This window comes from Anabrus simplex, chromosome 5 (genome assembly GCF_040414725.1).
Source record: "Anabrus simplex isolate iqAnaSimp1 chromosome 5, ASM4041472v1, whole genome shotgun sequence".
NCBI classification, from domain to species: domain Eukaryota; kingdom Metazoa; phylum Arthropoda; class Insecta; order Orthoptera; family Tettigoniidae; genus Anabrus; species Anabrus simplex.
Window position 1 is genome coordinate 334,107,854 of NC_090269.1, and position 21,605 is coordinate 334,129,458.

General features: G+C 39.3%; 1 protein-coding gene across 1 annotated transcript in view; it reads right to left on the minus strand.

Annotated features, from left to right (window-relative positions):
* Window positions 1-21,605, minus strand: part of Dgk (diacyl glycerol kinase 1) — a 419,783-nt gene that overhangs the window by 23,837 nt on the left and 374,341 nt on the right. Inside the window, exons 15-17 of the mRNA XM_067148158.2 lie at window positions 11,885-12,040; window positions 8,192-8,414; window positions 670-851 (exon numbers count right to left, since the gene is read on the minus strand). Coding sequence (XP_067004259.1) covers window positions 670-851; window positions 8,192-8,414; window positions 11,885-12,040 — 561 coding nt within the window. The remainder of the gene's footprint in view (window positions 1-669; window positions 852-8,191; window positions 8,415-11,884; window positions 12,041-21,605) is intronic.

The following is a 21,605-nucleotide window of genomic DNA, read 5'->3' on the forward strand; positions in this document are numbered from 1 at the left end:
TTTCAGCTGTAGCCAAGCATTCCTACGAAACAAAAGACAGAATATAATTTCACAAGACCAAGACCCTAGCAGCTATACCTTGGAATCTGGAAAGGAAAATCCGTGAGGCTATCAAAATAAAGAAACACCCAAACAATATTAATTTAGAAGAAGGATATAAAATCAGCAATTCATGGATGCCTATCATACATAGATTAAGATATACAGACCATAACATAAACACGCAGGACGAACCTCCAATTACATAACAGCGTGGGCAAGCCCCACTACCTGGCTGTGACACATACTTTCCAGAATTCTCACGAGACAGCCAGGGGCTTACATCAGCCAGAAAGGCTAGGATATATAAGACCAAAGTCATGATCCACTCTTGCAGTGCGATTGCTGCCTGGGAGACTGATTACCTCGGATCAAGTAAGGGTATTTCAGTTGCCTTGACAAAGAATACTGCTGTGTGTTCGAAATATCGGCAAACTGTACGTAATGAACAGTAAACAACAACGTGGTTCAACCCAGAAAAAGAAATAAGGTTAAGATATTGTTTTGTCTCCAAACTCTGCTTTGGAAGTTTAGATCAAGTATTAGATATCAATTGTGAAAGACTTCAAAGTACTGTAATATGTAGAGTCTCTGCATGATACACATTCCACGTGAGAATGTTATACTTACTGTACACGGTGGCTGCATCCAGGGCTCACCATCAATTTGCATGGGAAACCTCTTGCGTGTACATATAACGACAGATGAACACTGAGCAAGCCGCCTGCCTGAGGCTCGCAGACCTGTTCGCACCTGCCCCATATGCAAACAGTTCTCCAAGCCAATTACTTCTATTAGACCATCACCAATATCTGAAGAAACAATAATGAAAAATAAAATGAATATGATTTCATAGAATGTTTCAATTACCAAAGTAATCTGAATGTGCAAAGAAGAGCAATGTTGAATCCATAGTTTTAAAAGTTCATTTTCTTCTTCTTATTCATTCATTCATTCATTCATTCATTCATTCATTCATTCATTCATTCATTCATTCAAGGGGCACCTGAGCTTAAATTTGTATTGGTGCAGTACATACACAGCAGATGTAATCTAAATTCACATTGCTATATTCATAGCATTTGAACTACAGACTCATGACATTTAGAAGGAAAATCAGTAAAATCTCAGCTACCAACTTCTCTAATCAAACTCTGTCTATATGAAGGCATTGATATGTATAATGTTTGCTGAAATATTGATGACCATTAAAATATCAGCACCAGAAAGAACACCAGCAAATAAGCTGTCACATTACTAATACTTGCTCAAGACTTTGTGTATGTTATACCATAATTCTCTAATAACCAATAGTTTGATGTAGTCTGAAACAATGGAATATTTAATCAGGACACCATTACTTCAGTTATCTTTGACTGCAGACCACACAGTCTCTGACTGCACAGGTGCCTAATGGAGTCATGCATGGACGGATGAATGACATGATATACGGTAATTTTTCTGACAAATCCTGTTTTCTCTTTCCAGCATCAAAGTGTTTACTTATGCATCAGCCTGCTTGGTGCCCATGATATTTAAGGTATCAATCCTATATAGTCTGACACCGTGGTTGGCCAGTTCGAGTCCTGTTGGTGGAAAATAATTTTACTATCAGAATGTTGGCCGGTAGAGTAACAAAGGTGGTTGTATACAATTTCTAATCACTACACAGCATGCCAAAAGCCTGGATTTAATTCCGAACCTTTCCACAGTGATCATATGGAGAGAACACATGATGCTGTTGATACTGATTCGTCTGTCAGATGGGGAATCCTCTTGCATGTACTTATAACAACAGATAAACACTGAGCAAGCCGCCTGCCTGAGGCTCGCAGGCCTGTTCGCACCTGCCCCATATGCAGGCAGTTCTCCAAGCCAATTACTTCTATTAGATCATAACCAATATCTGAAGCTCTTAATGGTGCAATACATACATTAAATTACACAACAGATGTAATCTAAATTGACAATTCTATATTCATAGCCCTTGAATAACAAACTTATGACATTTAGAAGGAAAATCAATAAAATATCAGTTACCAACTTCTCTAACTATCTATAGAAATGCATTGATCACGTATAAAGTTTCCTGAAATAATGCTGACCATTAAAATATCAGCACCAGAAAGAACATCTGCAAATAATCTGTCTCATCACAAATACTTGCTCAACACTTCGACAGCCATGTGACCACCTGTGACTACATCTACTAATTCTCTAAGCACAAACAGTTTGATGTATAGTCTGCAACAATGGATCCCTTGGTGTTATTCGACTGGAGTAGTCTATGTGCAGAAACCACCCTCTCCCTACCTCATTATCTTACACCCAGACACACAGGTCACCCATGGCTGTCAAACAGAAAGATCTGTACCAGGTTAGCTGAACAGGTCCTTGGACACTCCAGTGCAAAAAGCCATACACTAACCGCCCGACCGACCGACCTACCTCTGCATCTAGTGGTATCATGGCATCACGTTGGACCAGTCCTGCATTATGCATCGATATACTGCTCTGACATCGAGCGTCTTGAGATGGGATGCCAAGGGGTTCCAATTCCCTTCAAGCCTATAAACAAGCTTATAATACATTGACCAGCGACTGTTACTTTTTTTCAAGGGTTGGAATGTTGGCCAGTATTTTCAATGGCTTACCTGGGATCATTTACCAACAGCCCAACCACATGTGGAACATAACATGACAATAGATGTGCATAACTACAATATACCACTTTTCCCATGGTTCTTGTATTCACCAGATCTGTTGCCTATTATATACATCTTGTAACGGCCACTCACCTAATTACAGCTGCCATCAACGTGAACTCCATTTGTCTTCCTCTACTCGCCGCTATTAACACTCATCTAACCGGCCTTGTACTTTCGCTGCTGCCTCGCCTTGCGTCCGCCCTGCTCAACAGCTCACTTCATACTGGCTCACCACTGGATTACGTCACCCGCTGCGCCATTGTCTGATGCTTCTCGATATTTTGTGTGTTTCTTTCTTGAACTTTCTGTGGTGGTATAAATACCTGGCCCACTCACTCGGTCTTCAGTCCAGCGCTGATACTGAGTGAGGTTGGAGGGTCGTCTAAGGAGTTCCCAGTGTTCTGCTGGGAAACTCCATTTCTCTTCTATGATATTGGGTGAGCAACAGAGTACTTTAATTATTATTATCACCATTATTGTTGTCTGGCTCCATGGCTAAATGGTTAGCGTGCTAGCCTTTGGTCACAGGGGTCCCGGGTTCGATTCCCGGCAGGGTCGGGAATTTTAACCTTAATTGGTTAATTTCTCTGGCACGGGGGCTGGGTGTATGTGTCGTCTTCGTCATCATTTCATCCTCATCACGACGCGCAGGTTGCCTATAGGCATCAAATCAAAAGACCTGCACCTGGCAAGCCGAACTTGTGCTTGGACAATCCCGGCACTAAAAGCTATATGCCATTCCATTACCATTATTGTTTATCTAATGGATTTTGAACTTACCTTTGTTGCTACGGCCGGTTTCCTTTTGGTTTGACATGAGTGTTATTTTCTCTCAAAATATGAACTTCAGTTAATCGTAATTTCAAGAGTTTGTGAATGATTGAACAGTGGCCTGGATTCAACAACTTTTAACATGAACAGATCCTGCACTCCGCAACTCAAAGTGTTCAGGCGACTCCCACTGTTGTGATCCTGTGCTTGCCCCTCCCTACTACCTTCCTTCTCCTTTTGTTAATTTTTTTTGGAAACTGTATTAATATGTTCCGAGGCTTGCAGTCTGCCATGTCCATTTGAATTGCCTTATGTTATAGTTTGTAAATGGTCTAGGGATTTTTCCTGTGATATACATTATTCAAGATGATTGCTTCATTTAATGTATCATATTACGAAATCCTAAGTTGTGATTTGAGCTTAACTTTCAAGTAGAAAGAATACACTGTCTTGATCAAGCTTTATCATTGTTCTTATTCCTTCCACTAACCTCCCATTGGTCCCACTCTTTTTCTCTTTGGATGGCCTGTCAATGAATCTTTATCAATTACTATGTCATTGCTTGTCTTCTATGAATTGCTGGATACTGAAACAAGTTTGATTCCTTCTACACTCCTAATTCGTAACAAAATGGTAGCAGAGCAATTTATCCGATTCATTTAGTGTTGACTTTCTCTTATCCTTACTCTGTTATTTAATCAGTGATTTTATTTTTCTTACTATAAAGCCGTTCTTCTTTTCTGAACATGGCAACCTTTTCCGATAATTTTCCGTCATATTCTTCTGATGACTAATCATTTTCACACCCAGCTTCTCAATCTCTACCTAATCCACCTTGTGCAGATTTAATTTCTTTTGATGATACTGCATCCTCAGAATCTTCATCCGCTATTTTTTCATCTCCGCATTCTAACACTTCAAATTTACTTGATCAAATCTTGAAACCAAAACTTCCAACTACCACTCATCATTTACATCCTGAATCTTCTAGGCCACTCACCTCATCGCCTGTTTCCTCAAATCCACTTACTCACTCACTCAATCTAGAAATTATTAAGCAATCATTAACACAAGTGCCTACTTTAACAGATACAAATCCTCGAAATTTAACTATCTGGTTATTTTCCATTCGTAAATTCCTCAAAGTCCAACTTGCCCCATTATCTCAACTCATTAGCTTATTAACTTATAAAACTACTGGACATTTAACTAATTTTTGGCTGGAGAATATAGCACATTTTCAGGATTGGGCTCAATTTCGAACTTGTCTTCATAATTACTTCCTACCTTATGAAGTACGTCATAAATTAAGTTTGGAATTTGTTCGCCACCATCAACGTTCTGACGAACCTATCCATGACTATTTAGACTCCATTTTTACCTTTAGTGATGTTCTTAACATTGCTAATAGCCCATTGGACTTAATATCAATTGTTACATTTCATGCTATGCCTTCCTTTCGACAGTTTCCAGCGCTGATACCAAGTGAGGTTGGAGGGTCGTCTAAGGAGTTCCCAGTCTTCTGCTGGGAAACTCCATTTCTCTTCTATGATATTGGGTGAGCAACAGAGTACTTTATTATTATCACCATTATTGTTTATCTAATGGATTTTGAACTTACCTTCGTTGCTATGGCCGGTTTCCTTTTGTTTTGACATGAGTGTTTTCCCTCAAAATATGAACTTCAGTTAATCGTAATTTCAAGAGTTTGTGAATGATTGAACAGTGGCCTGGACTCAACAACTTTTAACATGAACAGATCCTGCACTCCGCAACTCAAAGTGTTCAGGTGACTCCCGCTGTTGTGATCCCGTGCTTGCCCCTCCCTACTTCCTTCCTTCTCCTTTTGTTCATTTTCTTTGAAAACTGTATTAATATGTTCCGAGGCTTGCAGTTAGCCATGTCCATTTGAATTGCCTTACGTTATAGTTTGTAAATGGTCTAGGGATTTTTCCTGTGATATACATTATTCACGATGATTGTTTCATTTAATATATCATATTACGAAATCCTAAGTTGTGATTTGAGCTTAACTTTCAAGTAGAAAGAATACACTGTCTTGATCAAGCTTTATCATTGTTCTTCTTATTCCTTCCACTGACCTCCCATTGGTCCCACTCTTTTCTATCAATTACTACGTCATTGCTTGTCTTCTACGAATTGCTGGATATTGAAACAAGTTTGATTCCTTCGACACTCCTAATTCGTAACAATCTCATCAACGGCTGTACAACGAATGCCCTACCAACAATCACCTGTGACTACATCAGATCAGATGTACTTATGTACTTTGGCAACATCTCACAACTAAGTGGACTGATATCTCCCAGTCATACATCGAATATCTTTTACTATGCTGCACTGTGAAGCAGTAGTTATTTCTGTTTATGGTGCCTCCACGAGATATTTCTGGATATTTTGCATGTCAGTCTGAACTGTGAGTGTTAGTACCTAATCCCTTCAACCATAACTGGCAATCTATGACTGAGTTTAACGTATCCACAGATGCACACAAGATGCTGTCAGATGGTACAATTATTTTAGTTACACCTATATTCACAAATTAACACACACATAACCTTAATCACAGTATCACAATAAAACACTTCACTTTGAGAATATCAACAAAGCTGACATTATTAAAAACAACTGCCAACACTTCAATATGGAGGTTACAACTTTGAAACACAGTTGAAAACAGATGACTGCATATACCAATTTGGAGACAGCAAATATTGCATGTCAGCCCGGGATATATACTTGCTACACCACAACTGTACTAAACAACAACTAACTAACTAACTTTTTCCGTCAAGATTGTCTCCTTATATATATATATATGTGCCTGGCCAGGCTTCTAGAAAGTTACATTACAAAATATATTCATGAAAATTCTAGAGGGTCTAATACATAGGTTATAATGTGTAGAATATTCTCAATCATTCTCGTGCCTATTACCATTCTGGAAGTTACAGTGTGTTTCATAATTATGCATTACAATTTATATATACACAGGTAAGAATGAATTATAATATTAATTTACAGGTATTTACATTAACTGAACTGATATAAATGTCTATATACAGTGCATGTTTCATGACATAACCTCAAAAACAATGCAATCATATCGTATGTACACATGATGTAATAATAATAATAATAATAATAATAATAATAATAATAATAATAATAATAATAATTATTATTATTATTATTATTCAAGCTCGATATCTGCATTAGTTACCCATGGGCAAGATAATATTGTTTTCAAGTTATTCCTGTTATTGCACTTGCGTCAAGTTTTCATTAAGTGTGTCAGGTAAACACAAAATGTGCCACCAGAGATCTTCTACATGCTGACATTGTACGACATCGAGATGCAGAGAGAAGGAGAATGGAAGTAGGTCTACCCCTGAGTCCCATTTCCTGATATGGGGTCAGGGATGAAGTTACATGACATGTTTTTATGGCCAGATGTTCTTTCTGATGCTAACCTTTAGTTAAGGAACTAATGAAGATGAAATGAATGATAGTGAAATGAAACTGGGTAAGGAGGTGGAAGGAGTCGGCTGTGGCCTATGAACAGGAATTGTCCCGGCATTTGCCTGGAAGTGAAAATGGGAAAACACAGGAAACAATTCTCAGGACAGCTGACAGTGGGGTTCAAACCCACTTATCCCCCGAATGCAGAGTTTGGCTCCATAGCCGTAGCGTATGAATATGCCTGATCACTCCACTCGGTAGAAAGAGAATAGAAGCTCGTGAGATATTTTAGAAAATGTTGTGAATGTTAGATAATCTGATCACAAATGAACTGATACTGAATTACAATGGTGAGGAGGGTGGTTTGACAAAATCTGATAAGAAGAGACATTGAGTGGAACTGGGCATCTTTGAGTTTTAATGAATTTTATTGGGTGAATACCAAATGTGTCACCAGAGATCTTATACATCATACAGTGGAGTGTCAAATGGACTTCTTTCCGCCCTTCAAAAATATGACTAATCCTGCTGGATTTAAACCTGCAATCTTCGGATCTAGAGGCTGATGCTCTACCATTGATCCACAGAGGGAGCTGGAAGCCCAGTAATCAAAACTAATTGGGGCTATGGTCTGTTCGTATCTGGAAATGTTCAGGTTACCCAAAAAATATAAGACTGTAAGTACACAACTGGCCTTTGTAAACTCAGGAGGCAGCACAGCCTTGAAAATGCCAAATACAGCTTTCAGTGTAGCATCCAGAACTTCAAACCCCACTAGACCACAAACCTACTCTTTTATCAATTCACTGATTAGACTAACCAAAAGGATGGAGGGATGGAATGATGGAACATATCCATTTAAAAAATTTAAGCCTCCATACCTCCAACAAATTTTTCTTCTGTTTTTATCTTCAAAGTATCCAGTTTGTATCAACACTCTAAGAAAATCTAGATCTAGTAAAATTCAACCTCTCTTCCTCCTCACACCTAGTGTATCCTATCTTTTATCAATTCACCGATCAGGAGCAAGAGGATGGAGGAAAAAATTACATGAACTTCTCATGTCCTTGGTGGATATTTTCCAGCTTATTTAATAGAGAATAAAAATCTGTCTGCCTTAACATTCTCATGATCATCATTGTCAGTATCATCTTCATCACTATAAATTTGGCAAATAGGAGGAGGGTTACCTTGAATGGCCCCACTGAGATCCACCGAGTTAAAGCTGCTTGTAGAAAGTTCCTTCTCACGTTCTTTGCGTTTCCTCGCAATACGCACTGCACTGCCAGTTGACCGCTTCTTGCCATGATTCTCACCCCACAAATTGGAACCACCATGTGTGTAGGGTATGTTGAGAAGTGCAATACCCTGAAGTGCCTGTCCATTGGCCAGATCCAGTGATACCCCATCACACTGTAAAATTAGAATTTCTTTTTTTATAATAACCATACATTGCTAGTCTATATAAGAATGAATACATTCCCTAAACAATTACGCAAGTCCTATGGAAAAAGGAACCATGAAGTGTACTTAGGATTCAACTTGAACAAGAAAAGTCCACATGCATTCCCTTTCTAACTAACAATTTTCTAGGAAAGAATCTTTCTGTGTGTTTTGGGGGTGAATGGTTTATCTGATAAAAACCAAAATAGATAAATTGTTAGTCTTCTCAAAATGGGTACAAGTACAGGACCTAGAATTAATTTGTATATAAAAAAACTTCAGATGTATCCTCCTCTTAACAGTATTGGTTTACTGTGAAATCATTTTTTCATATGTTAAAGGAGCATTTTAAGCATGCAGCCCAGAGTGCTTGCATGTCAAGTGTGATACTACCTGGTGGTTTGGGGTGAAATTTATTATCTGTTAGTGGTGTAAGTCCAACCATTGCTATACCTTTTCATTCTGTTAAAGCTTGTTAAAGTGTTAAGATGGTGGGAGGAGCATACAATGACAGAAAACAGGAATCAGTCAAAGGGAAGGCCCATTAACATGTTAGAGATGGCCATATTTAAATGTGCTACTCTCCAGAAATCGCAGGATTTTTAATTGTTTTTGAAATTTTTTCAATGCTAGGGGAAGTAATAATAGTAATAACTTTTGGAATATTTAGAAAAATCACACTGTATGCTGTATGGAATTATACAAAGTAATAGAAAAGACAAAATTTATACAAAGCTGATGAAAGAAGAAGGTGGAGAGTTGATAACACATCCAGAAGAAATAAAGAGAAAATGGAAGGAGTATTTTGATAAGCTGCTAAATGTGAGAAATTGTGCAGAGGAGACGATAGTAATATGGTATGATGACTCAACAGTAGAAGATGATATAACAATTAGCAGTCTGTAAAACTAAACTGGAGAAGGTACCAGGGATGGATGAAATAAGTGTGGAAATGATAAGGGCTGTAGGACCTGTTGGACTACAATGGTTTGTACAGATTGTCAAAATGCATATGCAAACTGAGCCAACTTGCTTTTGCCAGTTTGACTCATTTGTCTGAATTGTTTATTGTCTCTCATTGATCATGAATGTCAGCTGTGCTAATTGATTTTAAACTTCATATCTTCTGTGGACAATGAGCTTATGCTCCAGGCAATATGTTAGTTAGGTGGTGGTGGTGGTGGTGGTGATTATTGGTTTAAGAGGAAGTATAACTAGGCAACCATCCTCTATATAACACTAATCAGAGTGAAAAATATGGAAGGGGTCCGACAGTTCGAAAAATGAAGATATCGGCCAAAGGAAGACAAGGGCCACGAAGGGCGTGAAAATGAAAGACTCCCTAGGCCTCCATACGTAACACCGTCGGGGTCGGAAAAGAACAAGAGTTGACCAAGGAAGGTCGGACAGGATAGATGAAAGTGAGGAGCCTGGCACAAGTATGTTAGTTAGGTGTCTTTCAACAGATGAGGTGAATTAGGATATTGTTTTATGTTACTCCAGCCATAAAACTGGGCTTAATTCACATTAGTGCCTACTCCAGATGACTGGGGGGAAAATTCCAGAGAAAACAACAACAACAACAACAACAACAAAAACAACAAAAACAACAACAACAACAATAATAATAATAATAATAATAATAATAATAATAATAATAATAATAATAATAATAATAATCAGGATCATCTCAGATGGAATGTGATGGTACAAACAAAACTGTGAACTCAAACACCAAGAGACCCTCACATATGCCATTAGAAGAAGACGGCTGACTTTCTATGGTCACTTGTATAGAATGGGTGCCCACAGACTGTCCTATAAAATCTTCAAAGTAGCCAGCAAGGGAACAGCCACTGAATCTCTGTGGATCCAGCAGGTAGACAAGGATCTTGGAGAACTTAACATTAACCGTGCCATAATAATAATTAACAGACGTAACTACTGTTTAGCTATCAAAACCAGACCCTTCCTAACATCCCTTACAGAAGCAAACCATACTGAGATCAGAAAATGATCCAAGGAATGCAAGATGAATTTCAGCAAGAAAATGAAAATGAGCAAGTTGGCCATGTGGTTAGGGTCATGCAGCTATGAGCTTGCATTTGGGAGATAGTGGGTTCGAACCCCGCTGTTGGTAGTCCTGAAGATGGTTTTACGTGGTTTCCCATTTCCACACCAGGCAAATGCTGGGGCTGTACATTAATTGTGGCCAAGGTCACTTCCTTCCCACTCCTAGCCTTTTCCTATCCCTTCGTTGCCAAAAGACCTATTTGTGTCAGTGCAACCTAAAGCAAATTGTGAAAAAAAAGAAAGAAAAAGAAGCACAAGCACTGTGGTCCTCAGGTGGCTCAAATGAACTAAAAAAAAAACAAACATCTCAGCTACCATGGGCTGGCATTTAGATTTGACTACATTTAGGCTACCAGTGTAACAATTGATATTCTTATTATGTAGAGGGAAACCAAGACGATGACTGTGGCGATGCTTTAGTAAATTCGCAGAGGCTTGTAGACTGAACGCTGAAAGGCATAACGGTCTATAATAATGATGCATGCATGTATGTACCTATTAATGTAAGTTTTGCTACATTTGAATTTTTCTGCTAATTTTCATTTGGATAGTCCACTTTCACACTTGCAAATGGCTTTCACTCTTACCTCTAATGATAATGCACTTCACATCTTGCTGGACATGTTTGACAACTTCAAACTATATTAGAAAACTGTTTAACACTGGTCCCTTGTTCTCGTCCTTTGTTCATGACTTTGCTTAGTAATGGTCTATAATGCCACACACCTTCTCTCTTCTTTTGTAAGACTTACTGCCTGCTGCCTTATCTAAAAAATTTCCTCCACTGTATTACTACAGGATTATTGGACAGTAAATGCAGAATGAACAGTTAACAATGTTGCCACATTTAATTTGAGTTACAACAGATACTCTATCTAGTAAATTTTAATTCAGTCATTTATAAATCTAGTGTTTTAAAAGAGGTTAAAAAGTACAAAAATGGTGGTTCAAGAGTGGTGGGGAGAGAGGTAGTCCTTAAATAGGAATACATTGTTCTTATGGAGTTATACAGTAAATCAATCAGTTCTTTAAAAAATCACTATGTGAAGTGGTCTCTTAAGAGAAGTGCTCTTTCAGTCAGGTTTTACTGTATTCAATTCCTTCTTTTTTTAACAGTTTATTTTTATTAATTTCTTCCTCCCTTTCCATTGCTTCTCTCAATAATTTAGTCAAAATCACAAATTTTAGCTGCCTCCATGGATTTGAGTGGGAATATCTAATGATTCCTTGATGACCTTTTTTGACTCCTTCCAGCTACCATACTATCATTAACTTTACGAGTCTGACATATAACTAAGATCTGTAAGAGCCCTGGTGCCATGTATCAAGTGGTAATAAAAGATATAAACTAAATGATTTCATCTTACCATGATATCCAAGTCTTCATGTAAGTTCTTACATGAAGCAGCAAATTGTTCTGATGTGGCAAACTCAAAATACCACAGCTTGTTCTTCATGCGGCTGTTAAACTTTTCTGGGTTCTTCTCCCTCTCCAGATGGAACTTCACACAGATAGCAGCATCCTATATAATGGCAAAGACATAAATTAACTATGTAAATAAGGGATAATTGAAGACATGCCTGGAAAAGCCAACCAATCCACACTTCTTTAAATTTGAGAAAAATTGAGATTAGTGAATGAGGCTGAAGTAAAAAAGAATCTTCATTCGTATTTGTGAACACAAAATTCAGGCAGACAGTATATCTATTTGTGTCTTACATAATATTTTCTTTTCTATATTATGGGCTCTCTGTAGAAAGAAACAGGAACATGAAGAGGGACAAACACAATGACAGGTCAGTTTGTGAATAATAATAATAATAATAATAATAATAATAATAATAATAATAATAATAATAATAATAATAGGGTACTAAAGTCATTTTCACGAGAAAAAATAACAAATATGTTTCATTGTCGCTCACAGGAAAACACGAAAGGACAAGGACAAAATCCACATCTTCAAATAGATAGGCTCTCTCCACATCAATACCAGTTCTTCTACATCCATCTCTTCTCAACCCCTGACAAGCCAATTTCTACTTCAAAGCTTCATCAGAGGGGCACTCACTAAGGGGCTATCTTGACAGAACTTCAGTCTTGAAGTGGGATATATAGATAAGAGAAAAAGTTGAATAAATACAGGAAAAGGGAAGAAAAGTATTGTAAATATATATACAAGTGGTAAAAGAAGTTCCTAATGTATTTTTCTATATGACTTGATGTGACACTTGTCTGTTCCTTTCCAATATTTTTATTATGGTGTCTATAACCCTAAATAGATGTACGAGACGAAGTCCCATCTGATTTTCGGCAGAATATTGTTATACCTATTCCCAAGAAAGCCGGTGCTGACAGGTGTGAAAACTATCGCACCATTAGTTTAGTATCTCACGCCTGCAAAATTTTAACACATATTTACAGAAGAATGGAAAAACAAGTTGAAGCTGAGTTGGGAGAAGATCAATTTGGCTTCAAAAGAAATGTAGGAACACGTGAAGCAATCCTGACTTTACGTCTGATCTTAGAGGATCGAATCAAGAAGGACAAGCCCATGTACATGGCATTCATAGATCTAGAAAAGGCATTCGATAATGTTCATTGGACCAAGCTATTTAAGATTCTGAAGATGATTGGGATCAGATACCGAGAACGAAGAATTATCTACGGTCTGTATAAAAATCAGTCTGCAGTGATAAGAATCGAGGGCTTTGAAAAAGAAGCAGCAATCCAGAAAGGAGTGAGGCAAGGCTGCAGTTTGTCCCCCCTCCTTTTCAATGTTAACATAGAATAGGTGGTAAAGGAAATCAAAGAGGAATTTGGAAAGGGAATCACAATCTAAGGAGAGGAAATCAAAACCTTGAGATTTGCCGATGATATTATTTTATCTGAGACTGCAGAAGATCTCGAGAAGTTGCTGAATGGTATGGACGAAATCTTGGGTAAGGAGTACAAGATGAAAATAAATAAGTCCAAAACAAAAGTAATGGAGTGCAGTCGCACGAAGGCAGGTAATGCAGAAAATATTAAATTAGGACATGAAATCTTAAAGGAAGTAGATGAATATCGTTACTTGGGTAGTAAAATAACTAACGATGGCAGAAGTAAGGAGGACATAAAATGCAGATTAGCACAAGCAAGGAAGAGCTTTCTTACGAAAAGAAATTTGCTCACTTCAAAAATTGATATAGGAATTAGAAAGATGTTTTTGAAGACTTTCGTGTGGAGCGTGGCATTGTATGGAAGTGAAACATGGACGATAACTGGTTCAGAAAGAAAGAGAATAGAAGCTTTTGAAATGTAGTGTTACAGAAGAATGCTGAAGGCGAGATGGATAGATCGAATCACAAATGAAGAGATACTGAATCGAATTGGTGAGAGGAGATCGATTTGGCTAAATTTGATGAGAAGAAGAGATAGAATGATAGGACACATCTTAAGACACCCATGACTTATTCAGTTGCTTTTTGAAGGAAGTGTAGGTGGTAGGAATGGTAGGGGTAGACCAAGGTATGAATATGACAAGCAGATTACAGCAGATGTAAGATGCAGTAGTTACATAGAAATGAAGAGCTTAGCACAGGATAGGGTGGCATGGGAAGCTGCATCAAACCAGTCTATGGAATGATGACTCAAACAACAACAACAACAACAACATCAACAACCTAAACATGAATACCTGAATAATAAAATGCAAAATACTCGAAAACTTGTTTGAACATTCACAAAGTGTAGATCACATATATATAAAATAAAAATCAGAGATAAACTTGAAGACTTAGTACACAACCTTAAACAAACTGCAGAAGACTTGGCTCCAATTAAACCATGTAAAAATCCTCAATGGTGGAACAGTGAATGTGATGAAACAGTGGAGAAAAGACATCAGGCATGGCTATTAAATCAATCCCAAAAATCAGAAATATCCGATCAAAATCTAGTAAAACAGAGAAAAGAAACTACCTAAGTCTTAAGAAGAATAAAAAGACTGCAATTAAGTGAAGAATTCAATAAAACTCAATCAAGGTACTACTATAAAACCTTCAGAAAACAGTCCAAAAATATGAACCCCCGACTCTACTGAGGAAGGATGAAAATGATAAACTGGCTCATAACAATAAAGACAATGCAGAAATTCTGGCTAAATATTTCAACAAGCTTCTAAATTGTGAGTAACCTACAGAACTCCTTCATTTGGACACCAACACCCCGATAAAAACACCACCAGAGAACATCAATCTCCCCTACAATAAAGGAAGTCTACCCAGCACTAAATAAATTAAAAACTACAAAGCGCCAGGAGATCAGACCTTTGCAGAAATCTGGAAATATGCAGGAAGATCAGCAAAAGTTGCCCTCCATCAAAAACTTATCTCTATCTGGATTAAAGAACAACTACCAGAACACTGGACACAGCCCTCATTCACTTACTGCACAAAAAAGGAGACAAAACCAATCCTAATAACTACAGGGGAATCTTGCTTCTAGACATAACATACAAAATCTTTTCAATAATCATCCTTAACAGGATAAGTTTACAACTTGAGAAAGAACTAGGGGAATATCAAGGAGATTTCAGACCCTGGAGGAGCTGTCCTGATCAGATCATGAGTCTTAAGTTGATAATGGACTATAACAGAAGAAGAAACAGAGATATGGTGATAACATTTGTAGGTTTCAAGAAAGCTTATGATTGCATCCATAGAGAATCTCAGTTTAAAATTTTAAGACACCTTGGACTACACCCCAAATTAATAAACATGATAAAATTGACTCTCACTGACACCAAATAAAAAGTGAAGTTTAGGTGTGAAACATCAGTCATTTGAAATTAAAACTGGACTACGGCAGAGAGATGGGCTCTCACCACTATTATTTAATTGTGCTCTAGAAATGGTAATGAGGGAATGGTTTAGGAAATGTTCCCCAAAAATAAAGATTGGCCGAAAAATCAAAACAAATTGCCTGGGTTTTGCCGACGATTTAGCATTACAAGCAGTCGACATAAAAGAAGCAAAAACCCAGATATCAGAACTTCAAAACATTGCAAATAAAATTGGCCTGAAAATATCATTTGAAAAAACAGAAAATATGCCCCATAAACCAACACAACTAAAAGAAGTTACCATAAATGGTGTCGTGTGTCTGCGCGCTCCTCGCTCTGTGCCGCCTGCTCCGCGCACGCAACAGCCTGGATCATTCTCGACTCTACGAGATGTCTGCACTACGCTTGCCTGTTACATCAGCCAGCTATATAAAGGCGCTGCCTTCCAGCCACAGGCGAGGACTTGCCAGTGCCCAGCACCAGATTACGCCGAATGTCGAACATTGAGGCTATCCCTCTTAAAAAGGTGTCTCGAACAGGTGGACTGATTCTGAGTGTTTGAGGTTTCACCTCGGGTTACTGCCTCCGCTCCCGTTTCCCGCAGCCACGTCGAGCCCAATGACTGTATTCCCTCAGTCCCACCTAGGCTCAAACACATCAATTAGTATTCTACTAATTATGCATTTCAATGTCAGTTCCTGACAAGTTACAGAAACAACTAATATTCTATTAGTACAAGCTTTCGATACTGTTTACACTTGTGACAGTATAGAACAGATAGTTTTCAACTATCAAGAACTCTAGCTTTTCAATGGACTTTCGCATCAAGATAGATTCATGTATATATGTATATAAAGTGTACATTTTTTTGAACTTCAGTCTTCAAGCAACGTTAACTGTTTATAATTTTCATACTGCTTCGAGGAAAGTTTTATTTGAATGTATGTATATATGTTGTTAAGACTATCTAAAGCAATAAAATATAGTTGTGTTCCTGTATACCTGTTCTTGTATACAATACAACTAAAATTGGCGACGAGGTAAACTAACGCGCAGACCTCGCCAATTACACTAAAATTGGCGATGAGGTAAACTAACGCGCAGGCCTCACTAATTACATTTAAACTGGCGACGAGCAAAACTAACACGCAGATTTCGCAAATTACATTAAAATTGGCGACAAGGTACACACAGTACTACGTACCTCACTTACCACACAAATTCGGCGAAGAAATACACAATGTCATCAGTACTATAACCAGCACATCGGGACCAACAGCACTCTGCCAACAGTTCGCGTTTATCCAGCACAATTCTACCTCGCTACGACTCCGTTGAACTAAGGACAGTCCGCTTCCTTTTCACGGCTCGCCCTCTTCCAACACCTGTTCGGCGCACGCCAAGCTCCCTCTCTCACTCCCAGCTGCTCGCGTGAAGGTCAAGTTGTCAGCCAGTCTCAGTACACGCTGCTTCATAAGTTATTCTCTCTCTCTCGCACTGCACACCATGGCTACGACGGAGCAATTCGCTGCTATATTACAAGCTTTACAACAGCAGCAACAGCAATTCATGCAACAACAACAAACAACATTGCTTACAGCTATACAAGCTCTTTCTGCTTCTGCACTGCCCACAGCAGTCCCACCATTTTCTGCTTTTGATCCGGCTCACGAAGAATGGTCAGCCTATTACACCCGCCTTCAGCAACACTTCATCTGCCATTCAATCACGGACGAAAAGCGACAACGTGCTCTATTTCTCAGTTCAGTTGGAAATTCGACGTGTGAATTACTGCAAAAATTAAGCCCTGAGGAGCAAATTTCCGAAGTGCCTTTCGCACAGCTATTAGCTCGTATCAATGAGCATTATACTAGAGACCCGCACATCGTAGCCGCTCGCTACAAGTTTTTTCAAAGCAGGAAGCAACCACACCAGACTCATGCCGAGTGGATCGCGGAACTACGTGGTCTCGCCAAGCCCTGCCAGTTTATCTGTTCCAGGGACGGTTGTGCTACGCCCTATACAGATTCTCTCATTCGGGACATGGTCATTCTCCATACTCCCCAGGACAAAGTTCGTTTTGACACTGTTAAGAAGAGTAACCCTTCTTTAGACGAAGTACAGCGTATAGCTACTGTACATGAACTCACTACCAAGACTGCCGCGGAAATTGCTAATAAACATGAGGTCGCTCAAGTCTCGCAGCCTGCCCGCCGGTCGTCTGCTCCTTCGAACCGCCCCAGCAAATCGCTTTCTGCCAAGCGTTCTCGCCAGGTTCCCTCTCGCTCTTCTCCAAGAAAGCCTGCTGCTCAGAAGACGTCTCACCTCCTGCCTTCCTGCAGAGGATGTTTCAAACATCACGACCGCCGTGACTGCCGTTTCTTCAAAGCCACTTGTGATCGTTGTCATAAAATCGGGCACATCAAGACAGTCTGTAACAGTTCGCTCTGCCCTGCCAAGACTTCTTCGACACGAAAGCCTAATACTCATGCCCGACAGGACATGGAAATAGATCAGACCAATCTCATTCTGCCTACCAAGACTTCCAGCAAGATACTAGTTCCACTCTCTTTCTCCGATCGCTCTATTGAATTTCAGTTAGATACTGGCTCACCTGTCTCTATCATCAACCTGGCTAAGTATCATGACTCAGGGTACGTCCATAGTGCACCGCTTCCCGCTTCTCGTTTTGTCGCGTAAACCGCGCCAGTTGCAAGCAGCGAGGTGAACCCACGCGATTCTAGCTGGTGGTGGTTATAGTGCACCGCTCGCGGAAGGCCGGAAGCATCTGTCAGTAGGCAAGATAGAGGTGTCACGCGAGGATCTAATGTGTATGTTGTTGACAACAGATATCATTTATCATAAAATTAAACAAGAAAGAATTAAAAACGTCCACGAAATGAACATTTTTTTTCTAGTGGCTTTACGTTACACCGACACAAATAGGTCTTATGGCGACGATGGGATAGGAAAGGCCTAGGAGTTGGAAGGAAGCGGCCGTAGCCTTAATTAAGGATGCAAGCTCACAGCGGCGCGCCCCTAACCGCACGGCCAACTCGCGCGGTACGAAATGAACAGAACTCGCCTTAAAGTAGGGGAATAACGTACTTGGTTACCTCAACGGAAAGCTCACCCCGAGAAATTTTACGAATATTTCCGAATGGATGAACAGACTACATCTTGAACAAAATCGAATACCGGATAAGAAAAGGATGGTTTAACTTTCACCAACAGAAAATTCTTCCAGAAGAACATCTTACGGTAACTTTGAGGAAAGTAGTTTTGAATTATTAGTTTTGATTGTTTTATTTATACAAAAGGGAAAATGAGATGATGTGGTAATTTTGAACAGGATTTTATAACAATAGTTGGGCTATAAACATTTAATTACCGAGCTCGATGGCTGCAGTCGCTTAAGTGCGACCAGTATCCAGTATTCGGGAGATAGTGGGTTCGAACCCCACTGTCGGCAGCCCTGAAGATGGTTTTCCGTGGTTACCCCTTTTTACATCAGGCAAATGCTGGAGCTGTAGCTTAATTAAGGCCACGGCTGCTTCCTTCCCACTCCTAGACCTTTCCTCTCCCATTGTCGCCATAAGACCTATCTGTGTCGGTGCGACGTAAATAGTCTTATAAAACAAAATAAAAACATTTAATTTCAACGATAAATTAACGGCGGAAGCATTAAAAGTACACTTTTTCAAAACTAATTTTATTAGAGAATGAATACGAAGTAAATATTAATGAAAATGTTTAGCATTACACTTTTTAACATAACACAAATTCACCTAACAGTTGCACAATGTCTCAAATGCATCACCATGAAGTGCGGTCTGAACGGTCTGTTCATTTGAGCATGAAGTACCACCATGACTGGAATTAGGGCTGGGAATGTGTGGAATATCCTGGAAATTCGGATAAACGAACTCGTCAACTAATTGCTGAACTCTATTTCTGAGTTGCAGTTTCTAATGGTGCGGTATTTTGCTTACATAAGCCAAAACACTTCGAAAGAACAATGCATCATCATTGTCGTCACATCGGTCACATCTGCGTTCTTGTATGACGCGTTCCAACAAAGAAGCCTTTTTTTCTCAATCAGTATCATTTTCTGGTTATACTTTGAACTTAGTTCGTCTCGCTTCCTTTTTCTTGGCAAGCCTATGGTTTCATCCTGCTGTGTTTCCTGAGCTGTGCGTTTCTTTTCCACTTCCTGAATACTCTCCACACCCAGCTGCAGTGTGAGCAACCATTTCAGAATGCTCATTTTCCTGATGAGCTGGAGTTTTACTGTTTTTGAAGTTGCTCGATGTAGTTCTTGGTGCCCACTAAAAACGTCAGTGATTTAGAATATGGCCATTTGGATTCTGGATGACCGCCAGCATCACCTGAACGACAGGGAGGGAACTTTCCAATTCCTATGGCGAATTGTTCTCTCAGATACTTCCACTTTTTCCGCAGAACCCCATCTGAGAATTCAAACAGAATTATTAGTTTATCGATTGATTATTTACTTAGTTTTACACTGTTAATAACTCGCTGATCATCTGAAGTCCCGTTCAAAACTATTCAACTATTAGGAAATATCTGAAAACACATTACTGAGAAATGCAGTAATGTTTAGTGACTACTAATGTAGTTGTTTGATATAATAATGACGATTTAATTTTTGTTGATAATAATAATAATAATAATAATAATAATAATAATAATAATAATAATAATAATAATAATAGTAATAATAAAAGTACTGTCTATTTCTCACGTACCGTCTTCAACACCCATTTCAGCAGCTCTTTCCTTCCATGCTTTGTCAACAACGTTGGCATGGGCTTGCAACCTTTTGTCCCAAATTACACTTTTCATAAATACTTTGGAGATTAAAATATCTTTATCCACTTCTATTTTATAAAAGCAAGAATGAGAACAACGTGCGCAGTCGGAAGATAAACAGCCAGGCTGACCGGGCGTGTTGGGCGGTAAAGCGGTTCAAGCGGGGAAAAGAAATAAAAATTATTTCCTGTTAAAGCGGGTAGAAGCGGTTTGAGCTGGTTAACGCAGGTAGGCGGGTGCACTATGGCCGCCCCAATCAGTTTTCACTATCTTTTCTTTCCCGCTCGCCCGCCGCGATAAAGCAGGAAGCGGGAAGCGGTGCACTATGGCCGTACCCTTAGGCTCACCTTCGTGCTCTCCGGCTGACATGCAGCTTGTTACGTTTAACAAGAGGAAGATTGATATTAAGGGCCAGATCACTCTTCCAGCCAGCTATAAGGGTATCCAGAAAGTCATTACCTTACTAGTAGTCAACAACTACACAGCTTCTAATATTCTTGGCATGGATCTCTTCAATTTATTCGGCTTCCAAATTCATGACAACGTCAATGTAGTCTCTACCTTGCAACCCACCTCTGATGTTACGGATCTCTTGGAGCAATTTTCTGAAGTCTTCGACTCTACACTAGGCACCGCCAAGGACTACACTGCTCACATACAGCTGAAATCAGGGGCCAAGCCTCGCTTTTTCAAAGCCCGTCCTGTTCCCCTTGCACTTCAAGGCCAAGTTAATGAAGAGTTAAATAGATGGATAGAAGCCGGTATAGTGGTCCCTGTTACTTCCAGTCAATGGGCTACTCCTCTGGTCGTCATTAAGAAACCCAATGGCAAGGTACGCCTTTGTGGTGATTTTCGCTCTACGGTCAACTCACAGATTGAAACCGGCGTCTTTCCGATTCCCCGTCCGGAAGTATTATTTCGCCGTTTAGCAGGTGGTCAATATTTCTCTAAAGTGGATCTAAAAGAAGCCTATCTACAGCTACTTTTAAAAGACAAATCCAAGCAATTTCTCACGCTGAATACTCCTCTTGGACTGCTCCAGCTCCAGCGTCTTCCTTTCGGCGTCTCTTCATCAGCTGCTATTTTCCAGTGCTATTTAGCGCAGCTCACCGCCTCCATTCCTGGTTGTGTGCATTACCTTGATGACATTCTGGTGACTGGCAAAGATCATCAAGAACATCTCCATAATCTGCGCTTACTTCTCACTAAATTGAAAGAAAATGGTCTCCGCGCGAACTTAGATAAATGCACTTTCTTTCAACCGCAAGTACACTACTTAGGTCATATCCTCGATAAGAACGGCATTCGACCTAGTGAACGGAATGTCTCTGCGATCGTCAACATGCCTACACCACAGAACATCAAGCAGCTCCAATCTTTCATAGGCAAAGCGAACTATTATAACAAGTTCATTCCACGCTTCACTTCA